We start from the raw sequence: 24,515 nt of genomic DNA, 5'->3' as shown, positions 1-24,515 counted from the left end.
AATTATCGTGCTATATTGTATACTGCAGGGATTCTGGTAGCATATCATGTTTGGCAAGTTGAAGAGCTGTCAAATTAAATGAGGGTAAGAGCGATGATGATGTCATCGTAGAAACAGACAGTGGACACCCTGAGTCACCAAACAGACAGACAGACATACAGGGAACCTTTAAGGAGTGCGATTGAGAGCTAGTCTGTATTTAGGCTGCTGACATATTTTCCTAAGGTATGTGAATACCCAGGCAACAAGTCCTTCCATCATTATGAGGGGTCAGGGAGGAGGAGTGCGGAGGGGCTTAGAGGGGAAGGTGTGGTGGGAAATCTCCAGAATAACTTGATAAAAATATAAAAACAACCAAACATTAATATGGCTGCAGGGGCAGTATTGAGTAGCTTATTGTATGTGTACTGGTGTTTCTGCAATACAAATAAATACAAAACTTTTAGAGTGAGCAACAGTAGTGGAATCGGCGGTTCACCTTTAAAATAAAAGTCCCAATTTGATACGGATGCAAACGGATAAAAATGGTCGAATCATGCCACAATTGGACTGACTCAATAATGTTAAACAAGGTTGGATGTTGTCATATGAATTCAACTAAAGAACTGCATTGAGGGCATCCTTGTATGTGCTGTACAACCTAACCTATGGATTGTGCACCCATGAAATGGGGTATCAGCCTACTCCGATACATCCACAGAACACAACTATGTAGAGTTTACACAAATATTTGCATATTGGCTATTATTTTAGGACTTTGATTGTGAGAAACCACATTTCCAGTCAGTCTATTGTGTGTATTGGACATTCATATTTCACTGTTCAGCCTAACCTATGGATTGTACACGGATTAAATGGGGTATCAGCCTACTCAGTGACACCCGCAGAACAAAACTGTTAGAGTTTACACATAAATTAGCGTCTTAGTTATTATTGCGGGACTCTGAAACCACTAAAATAAAACATTGCACCGAGGAGAACCCCAATGCCTGGACGTGAAATCGATCTGTTATTTTTGACTTTTTGGCGGGCTTAAGGGATACTAAATTCATGAAGAATTTTTTATATGAGACAATTCCAATGTCCTCAGAAATAACTATGTAGTCATTTAATGCTCAACAGTTGACTAAAATATATATACTATGGCTTGCCTATATAAATGTTTTAATTTCTGTGATCCTGCTATCTAGCTTTCATCACAAGGGGGTGCAATTTGGCCATCAGTATAACTTGGTGCTGTGCACACTCATTGATCTACCATTCAGCCTGTATATCAAACAACCATCTAGCATTCAACATGTCAGAAACCAGGAAGCTTTTGTCTCCAGACATTAGGCCAATACATTGTGACCTAGTTATGGCACATTTCATGGGTCCAAGTAATTACAAATGGTTTAGTCAACCAAATTGCCACAGTGATACAAAGTCATGTAGATTAAGCAAGTTAAAATAATGAGGAAACCATGTTGACAAAACCCATCTTTGGCTGAGGGGTGACATTTTTAGTGGGTGGTGTGTTTGCCAGGAGCTATAACTTAGTGAGTCAGCAAAGCAGACCATGATGGGCGGGTGGTGGGGTATTTATAGGACAAGATTACAGTTTTGCTCAAATTTGCTTGATGCACTTTTAAATGAGATATCCTTAACACTGCTGCTCACAAGCAAGGGGAGCAGATAGCTCAGTGCCGACCATTGAGGTTTTAAAGACACACTTGTACTATATGGCCGATGTAACTGGTATAATTTCATTATTTTAGTTGAGCTTTTTACTATATTTTTATGGTTGAAATGTAAAAATAAAATGTATTCCCCATTTTAATGTAGATTGTATCTAGAAGTGAAAATGCACTTGGGAAAAAGAGTTTGATTTGATTCCACTACTACATACTGCCATAAAATGGCCTGTGCAATGTTGTCAGCGGAAACATTTATGAAATTATACTGGTTTACAGAAATGCAATCTCGTGCGACCAGGTGCCAAATCTAATCCCAGGGCAGTATTTAAATCTGGAGTAACACCACATCCATTAGATTCTCATGATTTACTACCCCTCCTCCACCCATCCATCTCTACTGTCAACATCTACTAATGACTCTCGTTCCTGGCCCCACTGTGGTTCAAAAACCCTTTTGTAATTACTGGGCTGGCCTGATCCCAAGACTTCATCAGATCTGCTAAACATACTGAGAACACTAATCCAGCCAGACCCACGAATCTAATCGCTATGGTCACTAGACCAGGAGGCTACACACACGGACATGCACGTATAAACACGCACACACGCGGAGACAAGTACGCCCACATGCACAAACACACACACACACTCACACGCACACACGCACACACACACACACACACACACACACACACACACACACACACACACACACACACACACACACACACACACACACACACACACCTCAAAACCTAAATCTAAATCATTTCCAGCTTATCTTGGGTGTAGTCGATTCACCAGGACAGGATGGTTCCTTTACTTAAGTACTTCTTAGTTCTATTTTGTTGAGTCAGAAAGTATATCTCAACACTTAACAAACTGGCCAAATCCATTCCTATTACCTCCGTATGCCTTTTCTATAGCCTGCTGTAGCCTGTCTCCTTTACATGAAAAGTCACTTTATCGCACTATAATCCACTTTAGAATTTTGATTGTATGATGTTAGGTTGAAAATGGATTGGTGTATTGTTTCAAATAATGTGTAACAGAGTTAAATACGTTATTAAGGGGCTGAGAAATTACACATAAGACCAAACAGTGTAATAACCACACAATTGCATGAAACACATTCATTATTACATCCTTATGGTAATAACCACACTCGGTCTCCCCTATGCTGTAAGCATAACCCCTCCATACTTTCCCACCTCCAATACCCAGCACGTCCAGCAGCATTAAGCCCTGGCAGATGTTAATCTTCCCACTACACTGCCCCCAGAAACTCCACCCCCATCCGCTCCACCGACTGGTCCTGTGCCACCACATAATCCAAGGCAGGCCCACAGTGGCAAATAGGGCCATCTGTTCCAGCTCACAGATCTGTAACCCTCCACATCTGGACACTGCACGGGCGAGGCAAGGGGGAGATGGGAAGCCCCTCACCCTCACGGGCTCTAATGGGAAAGGATTAATATTGTTCTCTCTCTCTCTCTCTCTCTCTCTCTCTCTCTCTCTCTCTCTCTCTCTCTCTCTCTCTCTCTCTCTCTCTCTCTCTCTCTCTCTCTCTCTCTCTCTCTCTCTCTCTATCTCACACACACACACACCAGTCCTGTCAGAGCAGCTCTCTGATTTCTTAATGTGATATTTGAGATGATTGTGTGGTTACATTATTTTATCATGTGTTTATCTTGTTCTTGTTGTTGGTGACCTTTAGTAGTTGTTTCTTTGCAGCATTTCGACCATGAAGGTCTGATCCATGCAGTCTTCTCTGAATAGTTCATGTTGAAATGTGTCTGTTACTTGAACTCTGTGAAGCATTTATTTGGGCTGCAATCTGAGGTGCAGTTAATTGCAGAATTCTGAGGCTGGTAACTCTAATGAAATTATTATCTGCAGCAGAGGTAACTCTGGGTCTTCCTTTCCTGTGGCGGTCCTCATGAGAGCCAGTTTCATCACAGCACTTGATGTTTTTTGCACCTGCACTTGAAGAAACTTTCAAAGTTAAGGAACTTTTCCGCATTGACTGACCTTCATGTCTTAAAGTGGACTGTCGTTTCTCTTTGCTTATTTGAGCTGTTCTTGCCATAATATGGACTTGGTCTTTTACCAAATAGGGCTATCTTCTGTATACCAACCCTAGGTTGTCACAACACAACTGATTGTCTCAAACTCACTAAGAAGGAATGAAATTCAAAAAATTTACTTTTAACAAGGTACACCTATTAATTGAAATGCATTCCAGGTGACTACCTCATGAAGCTGGTTGAGAGAATGCCAAGAGTGTGCAAAGCTGTCATCAAGGCAAAGGGCAGCTACATTGAAGAATCTCAAATATAAAATATATTTTGATTTGTTTAACACTTTTTTGGTTACTACATGATTCCATATGTGTTATTTCTTTGTTCTGATGTCTTCACTATTATTCTACAATGTAAAAAATTGTAAGAAAGAAAGAAAGAAAGAAAAACCCTTGAATGAGTAGGTGTGTCCAAACTTTTACTGGTACTGTACGTTTTTCAGGATTTTTACATATTCATACAAAATGTAAAGCTCAAATGTCTTGAGTCAACAACCCCCTTTGTTAACCCACATAATAAGTTGTATGGACTCTGTGTGCAATAGTAGTTCTTATCATGATTTTCAAATTACTACCTCGTCTCTGTGCCCCATACATACAATTGTTGTGTGGTACTCCGGTGTTCTGGTTCCTTCCAGTTCTAACCACTGATTTCAGTCATTGGCACCATAATGCCACTATCTTTATCGCTGGATTTCTAGATTTGAACTGGTTCCAAGTCGTTTGTCCCTTATTGGTGCTGTGGCAGTCAACGTGGTCATGGACCCCTGTCACTCTAATCCCTTTTGTGGACCACAGAGAAATTATTCATACCGTCCAGCTGCTGTTCAATTATTCAGAATGTTCAACTCAAGCAAGGTGTAGTATTACTTCCTATGTTCTCTACATATTTTTTTGCCCTGCAGGCCACCGCCAGTTATCTCTGCAGGGTAAGCTTCATTAAGTAGATGTGGATCATTGGACACGTAACAGGGATGGTATTTGTTTTACGTGCATCCATCCTCAGAGGGTGTAACATTGAGGCATTCGATTGAGTGAAGTTGTGTCCTCACTTGCATAAGTGTGTGGCATCAGAATTATAATGCCATTGTATAATTCAGCTGTTTGTTATTTCCGTCTCAATGTAGTAGACGGGGGAGAGAGAAAGAGCGAGCAGTGACGTAGCAATTTTGAAATCTCTTCCTCTCTGGCAGTTTCGGCTTCCAACCCGAACTGGCCTCCAGCCATGTAACCATGGCGACAACCGGAATTCAGTGGACGAGGGAAAATCCTCATTCCCGAAAATCCTCCTTCCCCTCCTCCGCTCTCATCCTACTTCTGTCCATTCTGTATGGTGGCTCAGCTGACTGCACGGCATAAAGGATGAGGAGGGAGGCACTGGCAGAATGGCTCACCATCCCTCCACTCTGATCTTCATCAGTGGCGTGTTGGAGTCGGAGTTCTGTTCTGACTCAACACCCCGCTGTTCATCCGTTCCCTTTGCTTGTGTGTGCCGTGCCCACAGGCTTCAACTCTATGCCATCCAGTTGTTTTACAGCACACGAGACAGTATTGTTCATCTCCCTTCGCCGACACTTTCTAACAGCACGCCGACTCCCAGTGCATGAGGCACTATTTCAGCGTGTATAACATCATTAAAGTCCACAAGGACATACAAATACATTATATATATACAAGTTTTGAAGAAAAATATTACTATCAGAACAATAACAGGACAGTGTTGTGTTATCCTATCAAACAGAACCTAGACAGTGATATAGCTGGTATGACCGTGGTTATCTCTATTGCGTATTATCTCAGATAGTCTGCCAATTTGACTGTATTATAACACAAATAAGAATATACTCTATATTCGTAGGGTAAACAAATCTGATGACCACATGCCAAATAACAATGAGGGTGCCCTTCCATCCTCACCTCTCTGTTCTATGGCGTGGGATATGGATGCCAGCTGTAGCATTATGGGAGCTGTGATTATTGGACCGAAACAAACAGATTTCATTGAGAGTAAAGATCAACCCTATTGGCCACATATGCAATCCTTTGGTTGGACAGGAACATCCGCTCTTCTCTGTAAGATGCTACTGTATGTGGGTATACATCCATGAGACTGGACTAGAGAAATAGGACATTTCTACAGGCCGCAATTTCAAACAGTATAACGGAAGTGTGATTTTTCAACCATATATAGGTTGTGTTGCATGTGAAAGAAGTGCTCCGTGTTGACATGTAAACGTTTTGTTTGACAGAGATAAATACCATTACATTACACATGCGTAGCAGGGTGTTTCTTGTTCCAAAGGGTTATTATTGCAAATGAGAATTGGTTCTCCATTAAGACACCTTGTTAGATAAGAGTTAAATCAATAAAATACAAATATATTTGACCGATGTCTTCATTCAAAGAAACAAGGCAGGTATGTGAAATCAAAGTTTTAAAGCAAAGTTAGTGTGTGTATTTTACCACTTTATTTGATCTCTTTACATTTTTGCTATATTGCACTTTGCAACCCCATGATTATCTTTTCAAGGTGTTTGTTATGGTGCATCATGACAGAAAAAAGCCCTTTCATCTGTTTTTGGGGATCTCAAATCTCATTGGTGGGTTACAAGCGCCAGCAAATCTCATTGGTGGGTTGCAAGCGCCAGCAAATCTCATTGGTGGGTTACAAGCGCCAGAGTCAGATACAGTTTGACTGAAGCAACATAAGTGAGGCAGGTGGACACCCGCTCAAAACTCAGGTCTTGAAGCATCTGTGACTATGCTGGTTTTCATTTATGATCTACCAGTTGTTTCACTATTCTCTTAGCCAAACAATACACGTGACATCATTGACCTATAGCATTCATTCATCAATTTCACCTGGCTGCTACTAGCTGCTGGTCTATTGAGGATATAAAGGCCGACACAGGAAATGGCTGGAAGGCCCAAACATCAAGGATGATCAAGACGACGAAACACTGAATTAATTTTTACCTTAGCCCTCCTAGCTTGGAATTAGAGTCTTTGCCGATGTGACAATACTGTTACCATGTGAAATCCCCATACAAACAAGAGAAGACTTAATTTGTACAAAAAAAAAAACAAAAAAAACATCACCAAAAGATTCAATATCAATATAAACATTTTGTTCAAATGTAAAAAATAAATAAAATAATTATGCCTGAAACAGGAAAAATACATTGGTCCACTCACAGTACAAGCTGTATAATATAATTATTTCCATAGTTACATTAGTGGGTCATAAATGGCAGGTTATTTTAGCATATTGTGCTATACAGTATACTGTACCTAATGTGTGATTGTTTTTTAACCAATATTACATTTGTGCTAGCCCAAGTGCCAGTGCTCTCTTGCCAACTCCTTAGGGCGTTGTCTCGCCAAACATAGTCAGGCTACATTTGTGCTCCAAAAACAGATATTGTAACAACATCCTCCATATTTACTTGATTTTGCATTTGAGAGTTTGTGTCACAGTTTAGTCTAACATCCATGTTGATTGCTCACGCCATCCCGTTTCTGTGTTCTATATTGTAACAATAGAATCTTCTCATTCAGCCTGCTCTTTGGTAAACAGAGGTTAAGTAGGTTGCTACTCAAATCACTGCAATGGACATAGTTATGTATTAGACTCCAGTGTGCCTGTCCCTTGTCCTCCTCTCTGCCCTTTTACCTCTCAGCTCAACCCAGATCTCAAAGAATCTGTTTGCCCCTGGCAGCAGAGGAATAGTCCTCTTTGACAGGGTGGTGCAAGTAATTTTACCTCATGTTAGACTTAAAGTACAGCCCAAATATAGTACTACGATTTCAAGGGAATGCTGGAGGATCTCTCCAAAGTAAGGTAGTAAGGCTGTGTACACTAAGGCAGTGCTAAGAAAACATTTGTATTATTCAAGCGTACGGTTTAACCCACTGCCCTTGCACCCCTCCTGGTGTGCCTCTGACTGCCACCAATGCAGCGAGCAGGAATTCACATGGTAAGAGCCTTTTGGCCCAATTCCTGGGCCAAATACTCCCTTGTTGTCCTTGACTTACTCTTCCATTTTCATGCCCTTCTTCCTGGCCCTCTTACAAGGTATGTAGTAAGGGTCTGCAATGTCTGCAGTGATACTGAATCTGGTCCCAGATCACGCTCTTTCTCTCCCTCAGTCGTTGCCCTCCTCCTCGTCTGCCTGACCGGCTTTGCCCAGGCGCTGGAAGCAGTGGACCATAGAGGCCAGAAAGAAACTGGCTATGATGGCTACCACAGAGACGGAGATCCCCGAGAAGATGACTATGAGGATATCCGTGAGGGAGAGGTAGCCCCGGCACTCCCGGAAACTGGCCTCAGAGAGCAGACTCAGGGACATAAGACTCCCGTCCATGGGGAGGGAGCACTCCAACCCTTCCATACCTGAGAGGAGAGAGAGAGACAGAAAACAGTCTGGATCACAGTCACTCTATGGTCCAATCCCAAATAAACCCCAGCCTGTACACAGTGTAGATCTGAAAATAATTTAAATATATACAGTGTATTCGGAATGTATTCAGACCCCTTCCCTTTTTCCACATTTTATTACGTTATAGCTTTATTCTAAATTGATTAAATAAACTACACACAATACACCATAATGACAAAGTGAAAACAGGTTTTTATAATTTTTTGAAAATGAAATACCTTGTTCACATAAGCATTCAGACCATTTGCTAGGACACTCGAAATTGAGCTCATGTGCATCCTGTTTAAATTGATCATCCTTGAGATGATTCTACAATTTGATTGGAGTAGACCAGTGGTAAATCCAATTGATAGGACTTGATTTGGAAAGGCACACACCTGTCTATATAAGGTCCCACAGTTGACAGTGCATGTCAGAGCAAAAACCAAGCCATGAGGTCAAATGAATTGTCTGTAGAGCTCAGAGACAGGATTGTGTCGAGGCACAGATCTGGGGAAGGCTACCAAAAATAAATCTGCAGCATTGAAGGTCCCCAAGAACACAGTGGCCTCCGTCATTCTTAAATGGAACCACCAAGACTCTTCCTAGAGCTGGCTACCCGGCCAAACTGGGCAATCGGGGGAGAAGGGCCATGGTCAGGGATGTGACCAAGAACCCGATGGTCACTCTGACAGAGCTCCATAGTTCCTCTGTGGAGATGGGAGAACCTTCCAGAAGGACAACCATCTCTGCAGCACTCCACCAATCAGGCCTTTATGGTAGAGTGGCCAGACGGAAGCCACTCCTCAGTAAAAGGCACATGAAAGCCCACTCGGAGTTTGCCAAAAGGCACCTAAAGGACTCTCAGACCATGAAGAGACTGGTCAGGATCGAGAGAAAGTTGAACAGAGCAATGTACAGAGAGATCCTTGATGAAAACCTGCTCAAGAGCACTCAGGACCTCAGACTGGGGCGAAGGTTCACCTTTCAACAGGACAACGACCCTAAGCGCACAGCCAAGACATCGCAGGAGTGGCTTCGGGACAAGTCTCTGAATGTCCTTGAGTGGCCCAGCAAGAGCCCGGACTTGAACCTGATTGAACATCTCTGGAGAGACCTGAAAATAGCTGTGCAGCGACAATCTCCATTCAACCTGACAGAGCTTGAGAGGATCTGCAAAGACGAATAGGAGAAACTCCCCAAATACAGGTGTACCAAGCTTGTAGCGTCATACCCAATAAGACTCGAGGATGTAATCGCTGACAAATGTGCTTCAACAAAGTACTGAGTAGAGGGTCAGAATAGTTATGCAAATGTCATATTTCATTTTTTATGTTTATTACTTTCACAAACATTTCTAACCTGTTTTTGGTTTGTCATTATGGGGTATTGTGTGTAGATTAATGAGGGGAAACAACTATTGAATCCATTTTAGAATAAGGCTGTAATGTAACAAAATGTGGAAAAAGTAAAGGGGTCTGAATACTCTCTGAATGCACTGTAAGTATGGTAATAGCTTAACAGTGAAGGTAACAGCAACACTCTGCCCTGTATGTTTAGTGGCATTTTCATCATATTGCATCTATTAATTCCTTTCAGATCTAAATGCATGTTGGAGCTGACCTCTCTCTGATGACTGAATAAAAAGCCTACACAGGTTTTCTATTGTTGTCTTGTCTGTTCAAAGTACTGTTGAATAGCATGCTGACCATACAATTTGGAATGGCATGCATTGACCGTGGTTGAAATCCACCAAGAATGGCTAGTCTGTGATATCCTCCTACTGTAACAGTGTAAGTGAGGACGCTGCGAGACCAGATGGGTGCCATTGTTTTGCCTTACAGGAGCTATAGCCTAGTACGCCTACAGTAGTAGCTACTATATTGTGTGTGTGTTCGTGTCTCATCATTTTCCACACCCATCGAATCCCATCACGTCCCAAAACCCCATTAATTTGATGTTTGTGTTTAGTTTTCCCTCTTATAATAGTGTAAACTATCAAGTGTTGAATTTACTCACTGCAACAGAGAACCACATTGCCATAAATCAACACCTAACACTCCACAGCAATTCATGATTTTCTTTTAATAGCCATATAAATACATGTGCTTCGTGCCAGGCTGCGTTCCCTGTGTCGTCGTTTGGTGTGATTTAAAGAGCTTCACTGAACACCTGTCACAGACACACGTGACTCCTGTTACATAATTCCCCATATAAGGTTTTTCCTTAGGATTTTCTCCAACTTTTCTTTTTTCACCTCTCCAAGGCAAATATTTGTTTGTGAAATGTCCATGTTGCAATCAGATCTATCTGCTTTGGTTTATACAGAAGGAAGATAGCAATCTGCTCCAACCAGTGTATTACTGGCAGACACCAGATCAACCCCCTGGGTAATAATAGAACAGAGACTGAAACTGAAATACATAAATATCTCATTTACATAAGTATTCACACTCCTGAGTCAATATATGTTAAAATCATCTTTGGCAGAGATTACAGCTGTGAGTCTTACTGGGAAAATTTCTACGAGCTTTCAACTCCCTAGACCTCAATCCTATAGGAAATTTGTGGCAGAAAAAGTGTGTGCGAGCAAGGAGGCCTACAAACCTGAGTCAGTTACACCAGCTCTGTCAGGAGGAATGGGCCAAAATTCACCCAACTTATTGTGGGAAGCTTGTGGAAGTCTACCTGAAACGTTTGACCCAAGTTAAACAATTTAAAGGCAATTCTACCAAATACTAATTGAGTGTATGTAAATGTCTGACCCACTGGGAATGTGGTGAAATAAATCAATGCTGAAATAAATCAGTCTCTATACTATTATTCTGACATTTCACATTCTTGAAATAAAGTGGTAATCCTAACTGAACTAAAACAGGGAATTTTTACTAGGATTAAATGTCAGGAATTGTGAAAAAATGAGTATAAATGTATTTGGCTAAGGTGTATGTAAACTTCTGACATCACCATGCTCAAAGGGATATTCAATATCTGCTTTTTTATTTTAACTCCTCTACCTACAGGTGCCCTTCTTTGCGAGGCAAACAACATGGCACCACCAGGCCTAATAACCAACAATGATGAGTCCTTCTCTAGGGAGGAGGCAAGCGAAATGGTATTGTGGTGCCAGGACACCAACTCTCACTCAACGTCAGCAAATCAAAAGAGTTGATTGTCAACTTCAGGAAGCAGAGGAGGAAACATGCCCAATCCATATCAACAGGACTGCAGTAGAAAGAGTCAGCAGTTTTTAGTTCCTCGGCGTCCACAGCACCGAGGACTTGACATGGACCAACTACAACACCACTCTTGACAAGAGGGTGTAACAGCGTCTCCACTTCATAAGGAAGCTGAAGAAATCTCTTCTCCAAATACTACCGCTGCACCATCGATAGCGTCTCGACTGGTTGCAGCACATCCTGTTAAGGGAATTGCTCCATCCACAACCACAAGGCCCTCTAGCGGGTGATGAAGACAGCCCAGTACATCACTGGGACCGTGGTCCCACCCATCCAGGACATCTACTCGAAACGGTGCCCGAGGAAGGGCCACAGCATCATCAAGCACCCCAAACAGCCCAGCCACATGCTGTTCACTCCCTTACTGTCGGGAAGACGGTATCAGAGCATCGGGTCTGATACCAACAGGCTCAGACAGTTTCTATCCACAAGACATCAGACTGCTGAACACTTGAACTGGACTGACCACCTGCACTGACCTTCCGCACACATTCATCCATATGCGCACACACACACACACACACACACACACACACACACACACACACACACACACACACACACACACACACACACACACACACACACACACACACACACACACACACACACACACACACACACATGCTACACACACATCACAACTGCTTCTACCAGACTCCTATTATTATTGCTAAATCATGCACAATTAAACACCTTCCACCCAATCCCCCCTTCCGCAAAACACGTGTAAATATTGGACTATAAATTGTGCCATCCTATATTATACTTATGCAAAAAATATATATATATTCTACTCAGCCATGTACTATGTTTGTGTTCTTATCTTTTACTATTTCTTATTGTTGTTGTATTGTCAAGAAGGAACCAGAAAGAAAGCATTTAGTTGGATGGTGTATGCCATGTGTATCCTGTACATATGACTAATAAAAAACTTTAAATTATTGCATGATAAAAACAGAAGTGTGCAGAACAAGAAATAGACTTATATTTGCACTCTGGGGATTACATATCATACCAGAATAAAATAAAATCATACACTGTAACAGATAATAATGGAACAGTACCAAATTATCTGATCAAATTGAAATTATGAGGATAAATAGATTATACTGTGGATTATTTTACTTATAATGATAAGGGGCATCAATGGGGCTATGGTTTCCTAGTAAAATACCCCAATCTATTCCACTAATGCACTAATCAGAATTATTTAAAATTCAATCGGTATTAGCTGTTTTTGGAAAAGGTATTCAATATAAAACATTAATCTAAAATCACATATGGTATACCTCAGTCATGATAATAAAGGCAGTTTCGGATGCTTCCATTTTGGCATGCCTGTGTTTGTAGCTGCTGTGGTCAGCAGTCAGAATACATCATTATCAAGTGTGTGTGCGTGTGTGTGTGTGTGCGTGTGGTGTGCGTGTGCGTGTGTGTGTGTGTGTGTGTGTGTGTGTGTGTGTGTGTGTGTGTGTGTGTGTGTGTGTGTGTGTGTGTGTGTGTGTGTGTGTGTGTGTGTGTGTGTGTGTGTGTGTGTGTGTGTGTGTGGTGAGTCACAGTCAGACCAGAAGGGGTTTTCCACATGCGGAAAGATTCAGTGACCTCATCGCTCTGTGATATTCCAGTCACGTGGCTCTCCTCTCATCTCACTATGCAGCACAACAAGCTCAGCCCAGACACTGGCTGTCCTGCTCTCTCTTTCTCTGTCTCTGTCTCTGGCTCTATCTGTGGAGAGGACCAGAATGCTAAATTGCAAATAGATGGAGAGAAGTATGAGATGTATGGTTTCGGTGTTGGTGGTGATGAGTTTGGGGGTGGGGAAGGGTTGAGTAACATAATGCCTACATTGTCTGACGCTGCCTATAAAATCAAATTAAATCAAATTGTATGTGTCACATGCACCGAATACAACAGGTGTAGACCTTACGCCGAAATGCTTACTTACAAGCCCTTAACCAACCATGCTTTAAGAAGTTTTAAGAAAATAATAGATAAGTAAAAAATAGAAAATAAAAGTAACAAATAATGAAACGGCAGCTGTAAAATAACAATAGCGAGGCTATATACAGGGGGTACCGGTACAGAGTCAATGTGCGGGGGCACCGGTTAGTTGAGGTAATTGAGGTAGAGTTAAAGTGACTATGCATAGATTATAAACAGAGAGTAGCAGCAGCGTAAAATAGGGCTCTGGGTAGCCCTTTGATTAGCTGTTCAGGAGTCTTATGGCTTGGGGTTAGAATCTGTTAAGAATCCTTTTGGACCTAGACTTGGCGCTCCGGTACCGCTTGCTGTGCAGTAGCAGAGAGTCTTTGTCAATTTTTAGGACCTTCCTCTGACACCGCCTGGTAAAGATGTCCTGGATGGCAGGAAGCTTGGCCCCAGTGATGTACTGGGCCGTATGCACTACCCTCTGTAGTGCCCTGCGGTCGGAGGCCGAGTAATTGCCATACCAGGCAGTGCTGCAACCAGTCAGGATGCTCTCGAACCTTTTGACCATCTGAGGACCCATGCCAAATCTTTTCAGTCTCCTGAGGGGGAATAGGCTTTGTCGTGCCCTCTTCACAACTGTCTTAGTGTGTTTGGATCATGATAGTTTGTTGGTGATGTGGACACCAAGGAACTTGAAGCTCTCAACCTGCTCCACTGCAACCCTATCGATGAGAATGGGGGCTTGCACGGTCCTACTTTTCCTGTAGTTTCCTGTCATCTCGTTTGTCTTGATCACGTTGAGGGAGAGGTTGTTGTCCTGGCACCACATGGCCAAGTCTCTGACCTCCTCCCTATAGGCTGTCTCATCGTTGTTGGTGATCAGGCCTACCACTGTTGTGTCATCGGCAAACTTGATGATGGTGTTGGAGTCATGCCTGGCCATGCAGTCATGAGTGAACAGTGAGTACAGGAGGGGACAGGGCATGCACCCTGTTGGTGCGGTATGCAAATTGGTGTGGGTCAAGGGTTTCTGGGATATTGGTGTTGATGTGAACCATGACCAACCGTTCAAAGCACTTCATCTCTACATGCTCTTGGGCACAGGGACTATGGTGGTCTGCTTGAAACATGTTGGAATTACAGATTCAGTTTGAGGTTGAAAATGTCAGTGAAGACACTTGCTAGTTGGTCTGTGCATGCTTGGATTACACGTCCTGGTAATTCGTCTGCCCCTGCGGCCTTGTGAATGTTGAGCTGTTTAAAGGTCTTACTCACATCGGCTGCGGAGAGCGTGATCACACAGTCGTCCTGAACAGCTGATGCTCTCATGCATGCTTCAGTGTTACTTGCCTCGAAGCGAGCATAGAAGTAATTTAGTTTGTCTGCTTGGCTTGTGTCACTGAGCAGCTCTCGGCTGTGCTTCCCTTTGTAATCTGTAATAGTTTGCAAGCCCTGCTATATCTGACGAGCGTCGGAGCTGATGTAGTACCACACGATCTTAGTCCTGTATTGACGCTTTGCCTGTTTGATGGTTCGTCAGAGGGCATAGCGGGATTTCTTTTCCTTGAAAGCAGCAGCTCCCTTTAGCTCAGCGCGGACGTTGCCTGTAATCCATGGCTTCTGGTTGGGGTATGTATGTACGGTTAATGTGGGGACAACGTCATCGATGCACTTGTTGATGAAGCCAGTGACTGATGTGGTGTACTCCTCAATGCCATCGGAGGAATCCCTGAATATATTCCAGTCTGTGCGAGCAAAACAGTCCTGTAGCTTAGCATCTGCTTCATATGACCACTTTCTTATTGACCGAGTCATTGGTGCTTCCTGCTTTAGTTTTTGCGTGTTAGCAGGAATCAGGAGGACAGAATTATGGTCAGATTTGCCAAATGGAGGGCGAGGGAGAGCTTTGTACACATCTCTGTGTATGGAGTAAAGGTGGTCTAGAGTGTTTTCTCCTTTGGTTGCACATGTAACATGCTGGTAGAAGTTAAGTAAAATAGATTTGAGTTTGCCTGCATTAAAGTCCCCGGCCACTAGGAGCGCCGCCTCTGAATGAGCTTTTTCCTGTTTGCTTGAACATATACAGATACATAGTATACATAGACCGCCACCCCTTGTCTTAACAGAGGTCGCTGTTCTATCCTGCCAAAAAAGCTTAAAATCTGCCAGCTGTATGTTATTCATGTCGTCGTTCAGCCACAACTCCGTGAAGCATAAGATACTACAGTTTTTAATGTCCTGTTGGTAGGATATACACTACCGTTCAAAAGTTTGGGGTCACTTATATGTCCTTGTTTTTGAAAGAAAAGCACATTTTTGTCCATTAAAATAACATCAAATTGATCAGGAATACAGTGTAGACATTGTTAATGTGGTAAATTACTATTGTAACTGGAAACAGCAGATTTGTTCTGGAATATCTACATATGCCCATTATCAGCAATCATCACTCCTGTGTTCCAATGGCACGTTGTGTTTGCTAATCCAAGTTTATCATTTTAAAAGGCTAATTAATCACTAGAAAACCCTTTTGCAATTATGTTAGCACAGCTGAAAACTGTTGTTCTGATTAAAGAAGCAGTAAAACTGGCCTTCTTTAGACTAGTTGAGTATCTGGAGCATCAGCATTAGTGGGTTCGATTACAGGCTCAAAATGGCCAGAAACAAAGAACTTTCTTCTGAAACTCGTCAGTCTATTCTTGTTCTGAGGAATGAAGGCTATTCCATCCGAGAAATTGCCAATCCCTTCACAGAACAGCGCAAACTGTATCTAACCAGAATAGAAAGAGTGGGAAGCCCTGGTGCACAACTGAGCAAGAGGACAAGTACATTAGAGTGTCTAGTTTGAGAAAAAAGACGCCTCACATGTCCTCAACGGGCAGCTTCATTAAATAGTACCCACAAACACCAGTCTCAACTGGTAAGAGGCGACTCTGGGATGCTGGTCTTCTAGGTGATCGTAGTCTATTTTATTATTGATCGATTGTACGCTGGCTAGAAGGACCCATGGTAAAGGTAGATTACCTTCTTCCTCGATACCTGTGTATTTTTCTCCTGTGAATGATGAGGATGAATGCCTTGTCAGGCATCTGAAGTAAATCCTTCCCGTCTGACTCGTTGAAGAAAAAGTATTCCTCCTGAATGGGGTGAGTAATCACTGTCCTGATATGTAGAAGCTCTTTTCGGTCATAGGACACAGTGGCAGAAACATTATGTACAAAATAAGTTACAAATAACAAGAAAAAACCTAAATATTATCACAATTGGTTACGGGATCATAAAATGGCAGCCATCTCCTTCGGCGCCATTCTCATATAAACCTAAAATTGTCAACAAAACACTGCATCATATCTGATATGAGTATGCATAGTGTCTTATATCAATGTGATTACAGTTGCCAGGCTGCTGTAGAGTTGGCATTATATGTTTGTTTGTGTATCAAATCAAATTTTATTTGTCTGAGGGCGCTGCTGGGGATGCCGTCTGGGCCTGCAGCCTTGCGAGGGTTAACACGTTTAAATGTCTTACTCACCTCGGCTGCAGTGAAGGAGAGACCGCATGTTTTCGTTGCAGGCCGTGTCAGTGGCACTGTATTGTCCTCAAAGCGGGCAAAAAAGTTATTTAGTCTGCCTGGGAGCAAGACATCCTGGTCCGTGACTGTGCTGGGTTTCTTATTGTAGTCCATGATTGACTGTATACGTTTGTGTGTGTGTGCAGTGGCATGTATTAATGGAAGCCAAGGAAAGCCAGACATCCCCAAAAATTGACAAAGAAACCAAACATACAAGAATAATTTTGCTTTCGTCTCTCTGTGTTTCATAAATGTCCTTCAATTCGCAGAGGCTGAATGTACCGTATATCACCGGAGAAAGCATCCAAGCAAGCAAAACAGCGTCCCTCTGTCCTAGTATGTGTAGCGAATCTATCTCATGGTGTCTGGTCAAAAAGAGTACAACGTTGTTGCCACCCATATCATTGAATGCAAGGGAAGCCAGCGAGCATTTGGCCACCCTTGATAAAAAATAAATAATTTATAATATCCAATCAGTGTTGGCGCACCAAATAAAAATGTCAAGAGAAGCCCGTTTGGATATGGCTTCAGACCAATCACATCAAAAGCCAATAGTCATTAACAGGAGAAAACTTTGAATTGGTACATCTTGTTGTGTTGTTGTCCTCCAGTGGCTAGCTAGCTAGCAAGCTAAAATTGTTCCTTTCCTAAATTAATCATGAATGGAGATATCTTTTTTAGATAAATCTTTTTAGTTTCCTGAGGGGGAATAGGCTTTGTCGTGCCCTCTTCATGACTTTCTTGGTGTGTTTGGACCAATCTAGTTTGTTGTTGATGGGGACACCAAGGAATTTGAAGCTCTCAACCTGCTCCACTACAGCCCCGTCGTTGAGAATGGGGACGTGCTCAGTGCTCCTTTACTGTAGTCCACAATCATCTCCTTAGTCTTGGTTGTTATTCTGGCACCACCTGGCCAGGTCTCTGACCTCCTCCCTATAGGCTGTCTCGTCGTTGTCGGTGATCAGGCCACTGTTGTGTCGTCAGCAAACTTAATGATGGTGTTGAGTCGTGCCTGGTCAAGCAGTCGTGGGTGAACAGGGAGTACAGGAGGGGACTGAGCACGCACCCCTGGGGAGCTCCAGTGTTGAGGATCAGCGTGGCAGATGTTTTGCTACCTACCCTCACCACCTGGGGGCGACCTGTCAGGAAGTCCAGGATCCAGTTGCAGAGGGAGGTGTTTAGTCCCAGGATCCTTAGCTTGGTGGGCACTATGGTGTTGAACGCTGAGCTCTAGTCAATTAACAGCATTCTCACATAGGTGTTCTTTTTGTCCAGGTGGGAAAGGGCAGTGTGGAGTGCAATAGATATTGCGTAATTTGTGGATCTGTTTGGGCGGTATGCAAATTGGAGTGGGTCTAGGGTTTCTGGGATGATGGTGTTGATTTGGGCCATTACCAGCCTTTCAAAGCACTTCATTGCTACGGACGTGAGTGCTACGGGTCTGTAGTCATTTAGGCAGGTTGCCTTTTTGCTCTTCGGCACAGGGACTATGGTGGTCTGCTTGAAGCATGTTGGTATTACAGACTCAATCAGGGACATGTTGAAAATGTCAGTGAAAACATCTGCCAGTTGGTCAGCACATGCCCGGAGCACACATCCTGGTAATCCGTCTGGCCCCGCAGCCTTGTGTATTCTGACCTGTTTAAAGGTCTTACTCACGTCGGCTACGGAGAGCGTGATCACACAGTCGTCCGGAACAGCTGATGCTCTCATGCATGCCTCAGTGTTGCTTGCCTCGAAGCGAGCATAGAAGTAATTTAGCTTGTCTTGTAGGCTCGTGTCACTGGGCAGCTCGCGGCTGTGCTTCACTTTGTAGTCTGTAATAGTTTGCAAGCCCTGCCACATCCAACGAGTATCGGAGCTGGTGCAGATGTTGCTCTAAGGTTTTATAATGGAACAAATGTGTGTTTGAATTGATTCTGCTACTGTGTCTTCTTGTTGTCTCGACCTTAGCCTATACTCTATATCACGGTGCCAAGGAATATGAACAGGTTATAGAGCAAACAATGCAATTATCACAACACATACAGTGCCTTTGGAAAGTAGTCAGACCACTTGATTTTTTCCAATATTTGTTACCTTACAGCCCTATTCTCAAATTGATTAAATAAAAAAAAATCTTCAGCGATCTACACACAATAGCCCACAATGACAAAGCAAAAACAAGTTTTTAGAAAGTTTTGCAAATTTATTAAAAATAAAAACAGATCTGAGAAAGGGTACCAAAACATGTCTGCGGCATTGAAGTTCCCGAAGAACACAGTGGCCTCCATCATTCTTAAATGGAAGACGTTTGTAACCATAAAGACTCTTCCTAGAGCTGTCCACCCAAACTGGACAATCGGGTGGGAAGGGCCTTGGTCAGGGAGGTAAGCAAGAGCTCCAGAGTTCCACTATGGAGGTGGGAGAACCTTCCAGAAGGACAACCATCTGCACAGTGCCAAGACAACGCAGGAGTGGCTTCGGGACAAGTCTCGGAATGTCCTTGAGTGGCCCAGCCAGAGCCCGGACCTGATTGAAACATCTCTGGAGAGACCTGAAAATAGCTGTGCTGCAACGCTCCCCATCCAACCTGGCAGAGCTTGAGAGGATCTGTATAGAAGAATGGGAGAAACTACCGAAATCCAGGTGTGGCACTGTCACAGCGTTGTGAGTGTACATTTTACTTTATTATTAATGTCGCCAACAAAGCAAGAAACAACAAAAACGAACGTGAAGCTTACTAGGGCTGTACAGGCCTACTAACAAAGACAACTACCCACAACTAAGGTGGCAAAACAGGCTGCCTAAGTATGATTCCCAATCAGAGACAACGATAGACAGCTGCCTCTGATTGGGAACCACACTCGGCCAACCACACAGAAATACAAAACATAGAATGCCCACCCCACATCACACCCTGATCTAACCAAATAGAGTAATAAAACGGCTCTCTAAGTTCAGGGCGTGACAGGCACGCTTGAAGCATCATACCCAAGAAGACTCGATGCTGTAATCACTGCCAAAGGTGCTTCAACAAAGTACTGAATAAAGGGTCTGAATACTTCTGTAAAATATTTGTCAATGTGGGGTATTGTGTGTAGATTGATGAGGGGGGGAAACAATTTAATATATTTTAGAATAAGGCTGTAACATAACAAAATGTGGAAAAAGTCAAGGGGCCTGAATACTTTCCTGAAGGCACTGTAATATGGCTATTTTGGGGGGTGAGGGGGGGGCTTGGCTTCCCTGATGATTTTACCCACGCACCGTGTGTCACTCGCAGAGCGATGGAGTATCTTTTACAGTGATGGAACATTACACTAGATAATGTCAGTGTCAATGGCATGCTGTCATCAGTATCAAATGAAGTGTAGTTGTGAATAATAGATGCTGATTGTTCATCCTTGACCTATGCTGTAGTGTGATTACACACATTCACCTACAGGCACCGTTCGTGATATATCCCCAGTGAATGCGTCTTAAACGGGCAATCTGAGGCTCAAACATTAACAGAGTGGTTATCTTCTTCAAGAATCAATGGGTATATTAATTTACAAGAAAAAAAACACGTATCTGCCAATTGCAGTTGCCCCTTTATCTGAGCTTTGTTGCATCTTGTTGATACAGTACCTGGGAGTACACTAGGCTTCAATGTGTCTATTCATGTTCTCAGATGCCTAACAGATCAAGACGATCTCAATCAGGATCTGACAGAGCAATGTCCCTGACAGCAAAGTGGGGAAAAGAAAGTTGTTACTGTTTGTGTCAGTGAAATTACGGTGTCCAATGAAATTACAGTGTCCAAGAGAAAATGACGTTTTTGACTTATCCCACAAACCCAGTGACTGGGCTTGATTGAATGGCTCTGTGGAAGTGTCCAGTTCAGCAAGTGGTCCATTATTCCGTGCCCTTCATTCTCCAGTTTGTTCACGGCTGTAGTTCACACAAGAACATTGATTGTGATTTGCCTCAGAGAGTCAGGAATTGAGTAATCAGTGAGGAAAGGTCTCGTTTAGCCTAATCCATCAGAGCTCCATTTCTTCCTGGTGTATACACTCCAATCCATGTTTCTAGTCTGCCCCCCTTGTCAGAATGATGAAAAGATGATTATGGCATTCAACGAGTTTCTCCTGAAGGAAATGGGAAGGAGTAAGTCTGCCTGTGTGTCAAATACACTGTACAACCCACATGTCCTTTAGGTCAACATACAGTAGAGGCCAGAGCCTACAGTTGCTAAGGCCTATAAAAGAGCATGTAGGAAGCACCATAGTGTTGGTGTGTATATGTGTCTGTGCTCACTGAAAACTAGGTGTTAATGTGCCCCCAAATCATTTTGTTACTATAACCTGGAGCCCAGGGCACAGCTTTTGAAATGAAATCCACTGTGAAGATTGCCAATGTGCCAATTTGATCAATTGATATGATCCATAGAACACCCTGTTGCTTTGATTAGCGTACTGTAATAACATAGGCTGTGTCCCAAATGGCACCCTATTCCTAATGAACCCTGGTCAAAAGTAGTGCGCTATAAAAGGCAAAGGGTACCTTTTGGGATGTACCCACATAGCTTACTTCAATACAGGCCCTAATTCCAGCTGACATTGGTGTACCTCATTTGTATGGCCCTGAATAAAGATGTAAGAGGGTGAAGTAGCACTAGCCTAACTAACTCTCTTGGGAAGCAGTTAATATGTAAATATGGAGTTGGACTTCCACTCACAGAGTGTTTGCTCAGGTCAGAGCTCACCAGAGCACTGGATCTCCGGAGAATGAGAGTGAGCATATACTGCGTGCAATAACCTGTCAGCACTGCAAACAAGGAAGATTTATATAGACAATACCCTCATTGTCTATATATATGGCAACACTACAGAGTGTGGATCAGAAGCTATATGTATAATGCTTATTGTCTGTAATTACATAAACAATGCGGGTATATTATGATCAATCAAGTGATTCAGATCCCATTGAATTTGATTCCCTGGCCTCATATCTTTTTCATCTTGAAGATCTTACATGCGATCTACCCACTCGATATTTTGGTGGACACACTCTTACAAAAAAAAGGTGCTATCTAGAACCTACAAGGTTTAATTGGCTGTCCCCATAGAAGAACCCTTTGAAGAACCCTGCTTGTGTGTGTGTGTGCGTGTGCATGTTCTGAAATCACAACAAGGAGACTGTTTATTGACACTATCCAGGTTTCATACTCAAACACTGCACTCTTAGAAAAAAAGTGGAAAGGGTTCTACATGGAACCCAAAATAGTTTTACCTGGAGTCAAAAGAGTTCTACATGGAACCCAAAAAGGGTTCTTACATGAGAGTAAGAATGTTTTTTTTTAAGAGTGCAGTTTTTGAGTATGAAACCTGGATAGTGTCAATAAACAGTCTCCTTGTTGTGATTTTAGAACATGCACATACAAACATACACACACACAAGCAGGGTTCTTCAAAGGGTTCTCCTATGGGGACAGCCAATTAAACCTTTTAGGTTCTAGATAGCACCTTTTTGTGTAAGAGTGTGTCCACCACAATATCGAGTATAATATCTGAGAACACACTCTAATGAGGCATATGGTTAATTCATTATTCAGACACAATCTGGTATCTGTAATCTGGGACCCTCCACTCGTCTTCCAGAATTATCTTCTCTCTTTCTAATACTTATCAAGATGTTTCAGAGTGATCTTGTGACAGCATTGAACTGTCCATATCTATACAGAATTATCAGTAGTATGAGCAACAAACTGCACATGAAATAAATGACGATGAGGTTGTTCGCCAATAGCTCTTTACTCGATATTAGACAATTTAAAATAAAGAGGAGGAACCATATTTGTAGACACACAGTGTAGAGATATTTCATACTAAACACTGTTATGCATGTTACGTTATCTGTCTTTCAGTGTACTGTGCAGTTTTGGATTCTAATTCTGTAAACGATTGGCTTATAGTGAGTTGTTTGAATCAAAAACAAGTGGGCTGACAAAATAGTGGTTGTATATGTCCTAGCACAGGCAAAGATGTTAACGTGCTGCTAAGCAGATTACATACCCGTTGGAAGCTTGTGGCGGTTCTCCATCAGCCACACAAAGAGTTTAGCAAAGTGACAGTTGCACACCCAGGGGTTGCCCTCCAGGCGCAGCACCCGGAGTGAGGTTAAAGGCTCCAGCACCTCCACGTCCAGCCCCTGCAGGCCGTTTCTCTCCAGTTCCAGCACCCGCAGCGAGGTGAGACCCAGGAAAGCGTCCTCCTCCACCTGGCTAAGATAGGGGTTGTTTCCCAGCCGCAACTTAATCAGGCTCCTGGACTCTCCAAAGGTCTCTGACTGGATCTCTGTCAGGTTGTTGCTGCCCAGGTCCAGGAAGACCAGGCGGGACGATGTGCTGAGGGTGCCAGGCTCCAGCCCAGACAGGGAGTTGTTCCTCAGGTCCAGGTAGACCAGGTCGCTGTACAGAACCAGGAAATCCGAGGGGATCAAGGGAATCCAGTTGTCAGAGAGCAGGAGGCGCCGGACATCCAGGGGGATGGGGCTTGGGAGGCGGGTGAGACCTTGGCCCTGGCAGTCCACGGTGTGGTGGTCTGGACACAGGCAGCTGGACGGACAGTTGTGGCCCCGAGTCAGCAAGGTGGAAGAAAGCAAGGCAAGGAAAGGCTGAAGCCAGTTAATGCATGGTAACATTGTCAAGGGGGTAAGAGGGAGAGTAGGACTTTAGGTAGGGTAAGGGAGGGGGAGGTTGGGAGGAAGGGGGCACAGGACAGGAGAGGGCACGGGGGGTGGGTAGAGATCAAGAGGTGGGAGATTAAGGAAGGGGAGGGGGAAGCAGAAGGAGGAAAGGAGTCAATGTCCTGGCGCTGGCATCTCTCTTCCGCTTGGTGTATAATCTACAAAGGCCTGGCCATCGAGTGGCAAGAGAGATGCGGAACAGTGTTTTCCAGGAGATCATGTAGCAAGCCGTCTGTATCGAATAGCAGCCTGCTGGCTTTGAGGGAATAAGGGGAGGAGTGAGAGAGCGGGATCGAGCGAGAAAGAGGGAGGGAGGGGGTGTGGATTAACACAGAGGTAAATAGCAACTAGCGAACCAGAGACACGCTGGGGAGGGGGTGTGTGGGGGTCGAGGGACGGAGGGCGGTAGGGTAAGCCAGGAGGGGGTGTGAACTTGGAGTCGCCCCTCAGAACGAACGAGTGACGCCATCTGTGAGTCAAAAGAAGAATATCATGTGAGTATCTTAGCATTGGAAGGCTAGACTCACTTAAAACATGTGTGTTTGTATCCAACCGTTTGCCTTTTCTTCTTGTGCTACCGTCTGTGGCTCGCTGTCCTTTTGACATCACATTCCCAACTCACATGTTGCATTTCGCATTCGCTATACTCGCAATAACATCTACTAACCATGTGTATGTGACCAATACATTTAATTTGATTTGATGATGTCAAATGGCTCCTAGAATCCCTGGAGGAAAATCATTCTGATGACTCCTGACCGCGAACTTCGGGAATCATCATCATATACGTCTCCTCCTCATCTGTCCTCTGCCTCCCTGTGCTGCACGATCCAGCCATCACAGCTCCGTTGCCATAACAACATGCTCTAAACATCCACCGTGGCGTG

The 24,515-nt window shown here is 43.4% G+C and overlaps 1 protein-coding gene across 1 annotated transcript; it reads right to left on the bottom strand.

The window, feature by feature from the left end:
- Window positions 1–6,192: 6,192 nt before the first annotated feature.
- LOC118361280 (leucine-rich repeat-containing protein 38-like) lies at window positions 6,193–24,062 on the bottom strand. Its single transcript, XM_035741101.2, has 2 exons — window positions 22,956–24,062; window positions 6,193–8,150 (listed from the first exon to the last, which is right to left on the bottom strand). Exons 1-2 carry the CDS (start codon window positions 23,581–23,583, stop codon window positions 7,903–7,905), a joined length of 876 nt encoding a protein of 291 aa, XP_035596994.1. The 5' UTR covers window positions 23,584–24,062; the 3' UTR covers window positions 6,193–7,902.
- Between the last annotated feature and the right edge of the window lie 453 nt (window positions 24,063–24,515).

Source organism: Oncorhynchus keta, chromosome 28 (genome assembly GCF_023373465.1).
Source record: "Oncorhynchus keta strain PuntledgeMale-10-30-2019 chromosome 28, Oket_V2, whole genome shotgun sequence".
In the NCBI taxonomy this organism is placed as follows: Eukaryota; Metazoa; Chordata; class Actinopteri; order Salmoniformes; family Salmonidae; genus Oncorhynchus; species Oncorhynchus keta.
The sequence above is the reverse complement of the archived record's forward strand: the minus strand, read 5'-3'. Positions and strand labels throughout refer to the sequence as shown.

Coding starts and splice junctions, on each gene's coding strand:
- LOC118361280 (XM_035741101.2), bottom strand. CDS start 23,583: ATGTTACCATGCATTAACTGGCTTCAGCCTTTCCTTGCCTTGCTTTCT. Junction 8,151..22,955: donor CCGCCACAAGCTTCCAACGG/GTATGTAATCTG, acceptor CTCTCCTCTCAG/GTATGGAAGGGTTGGAGTGC.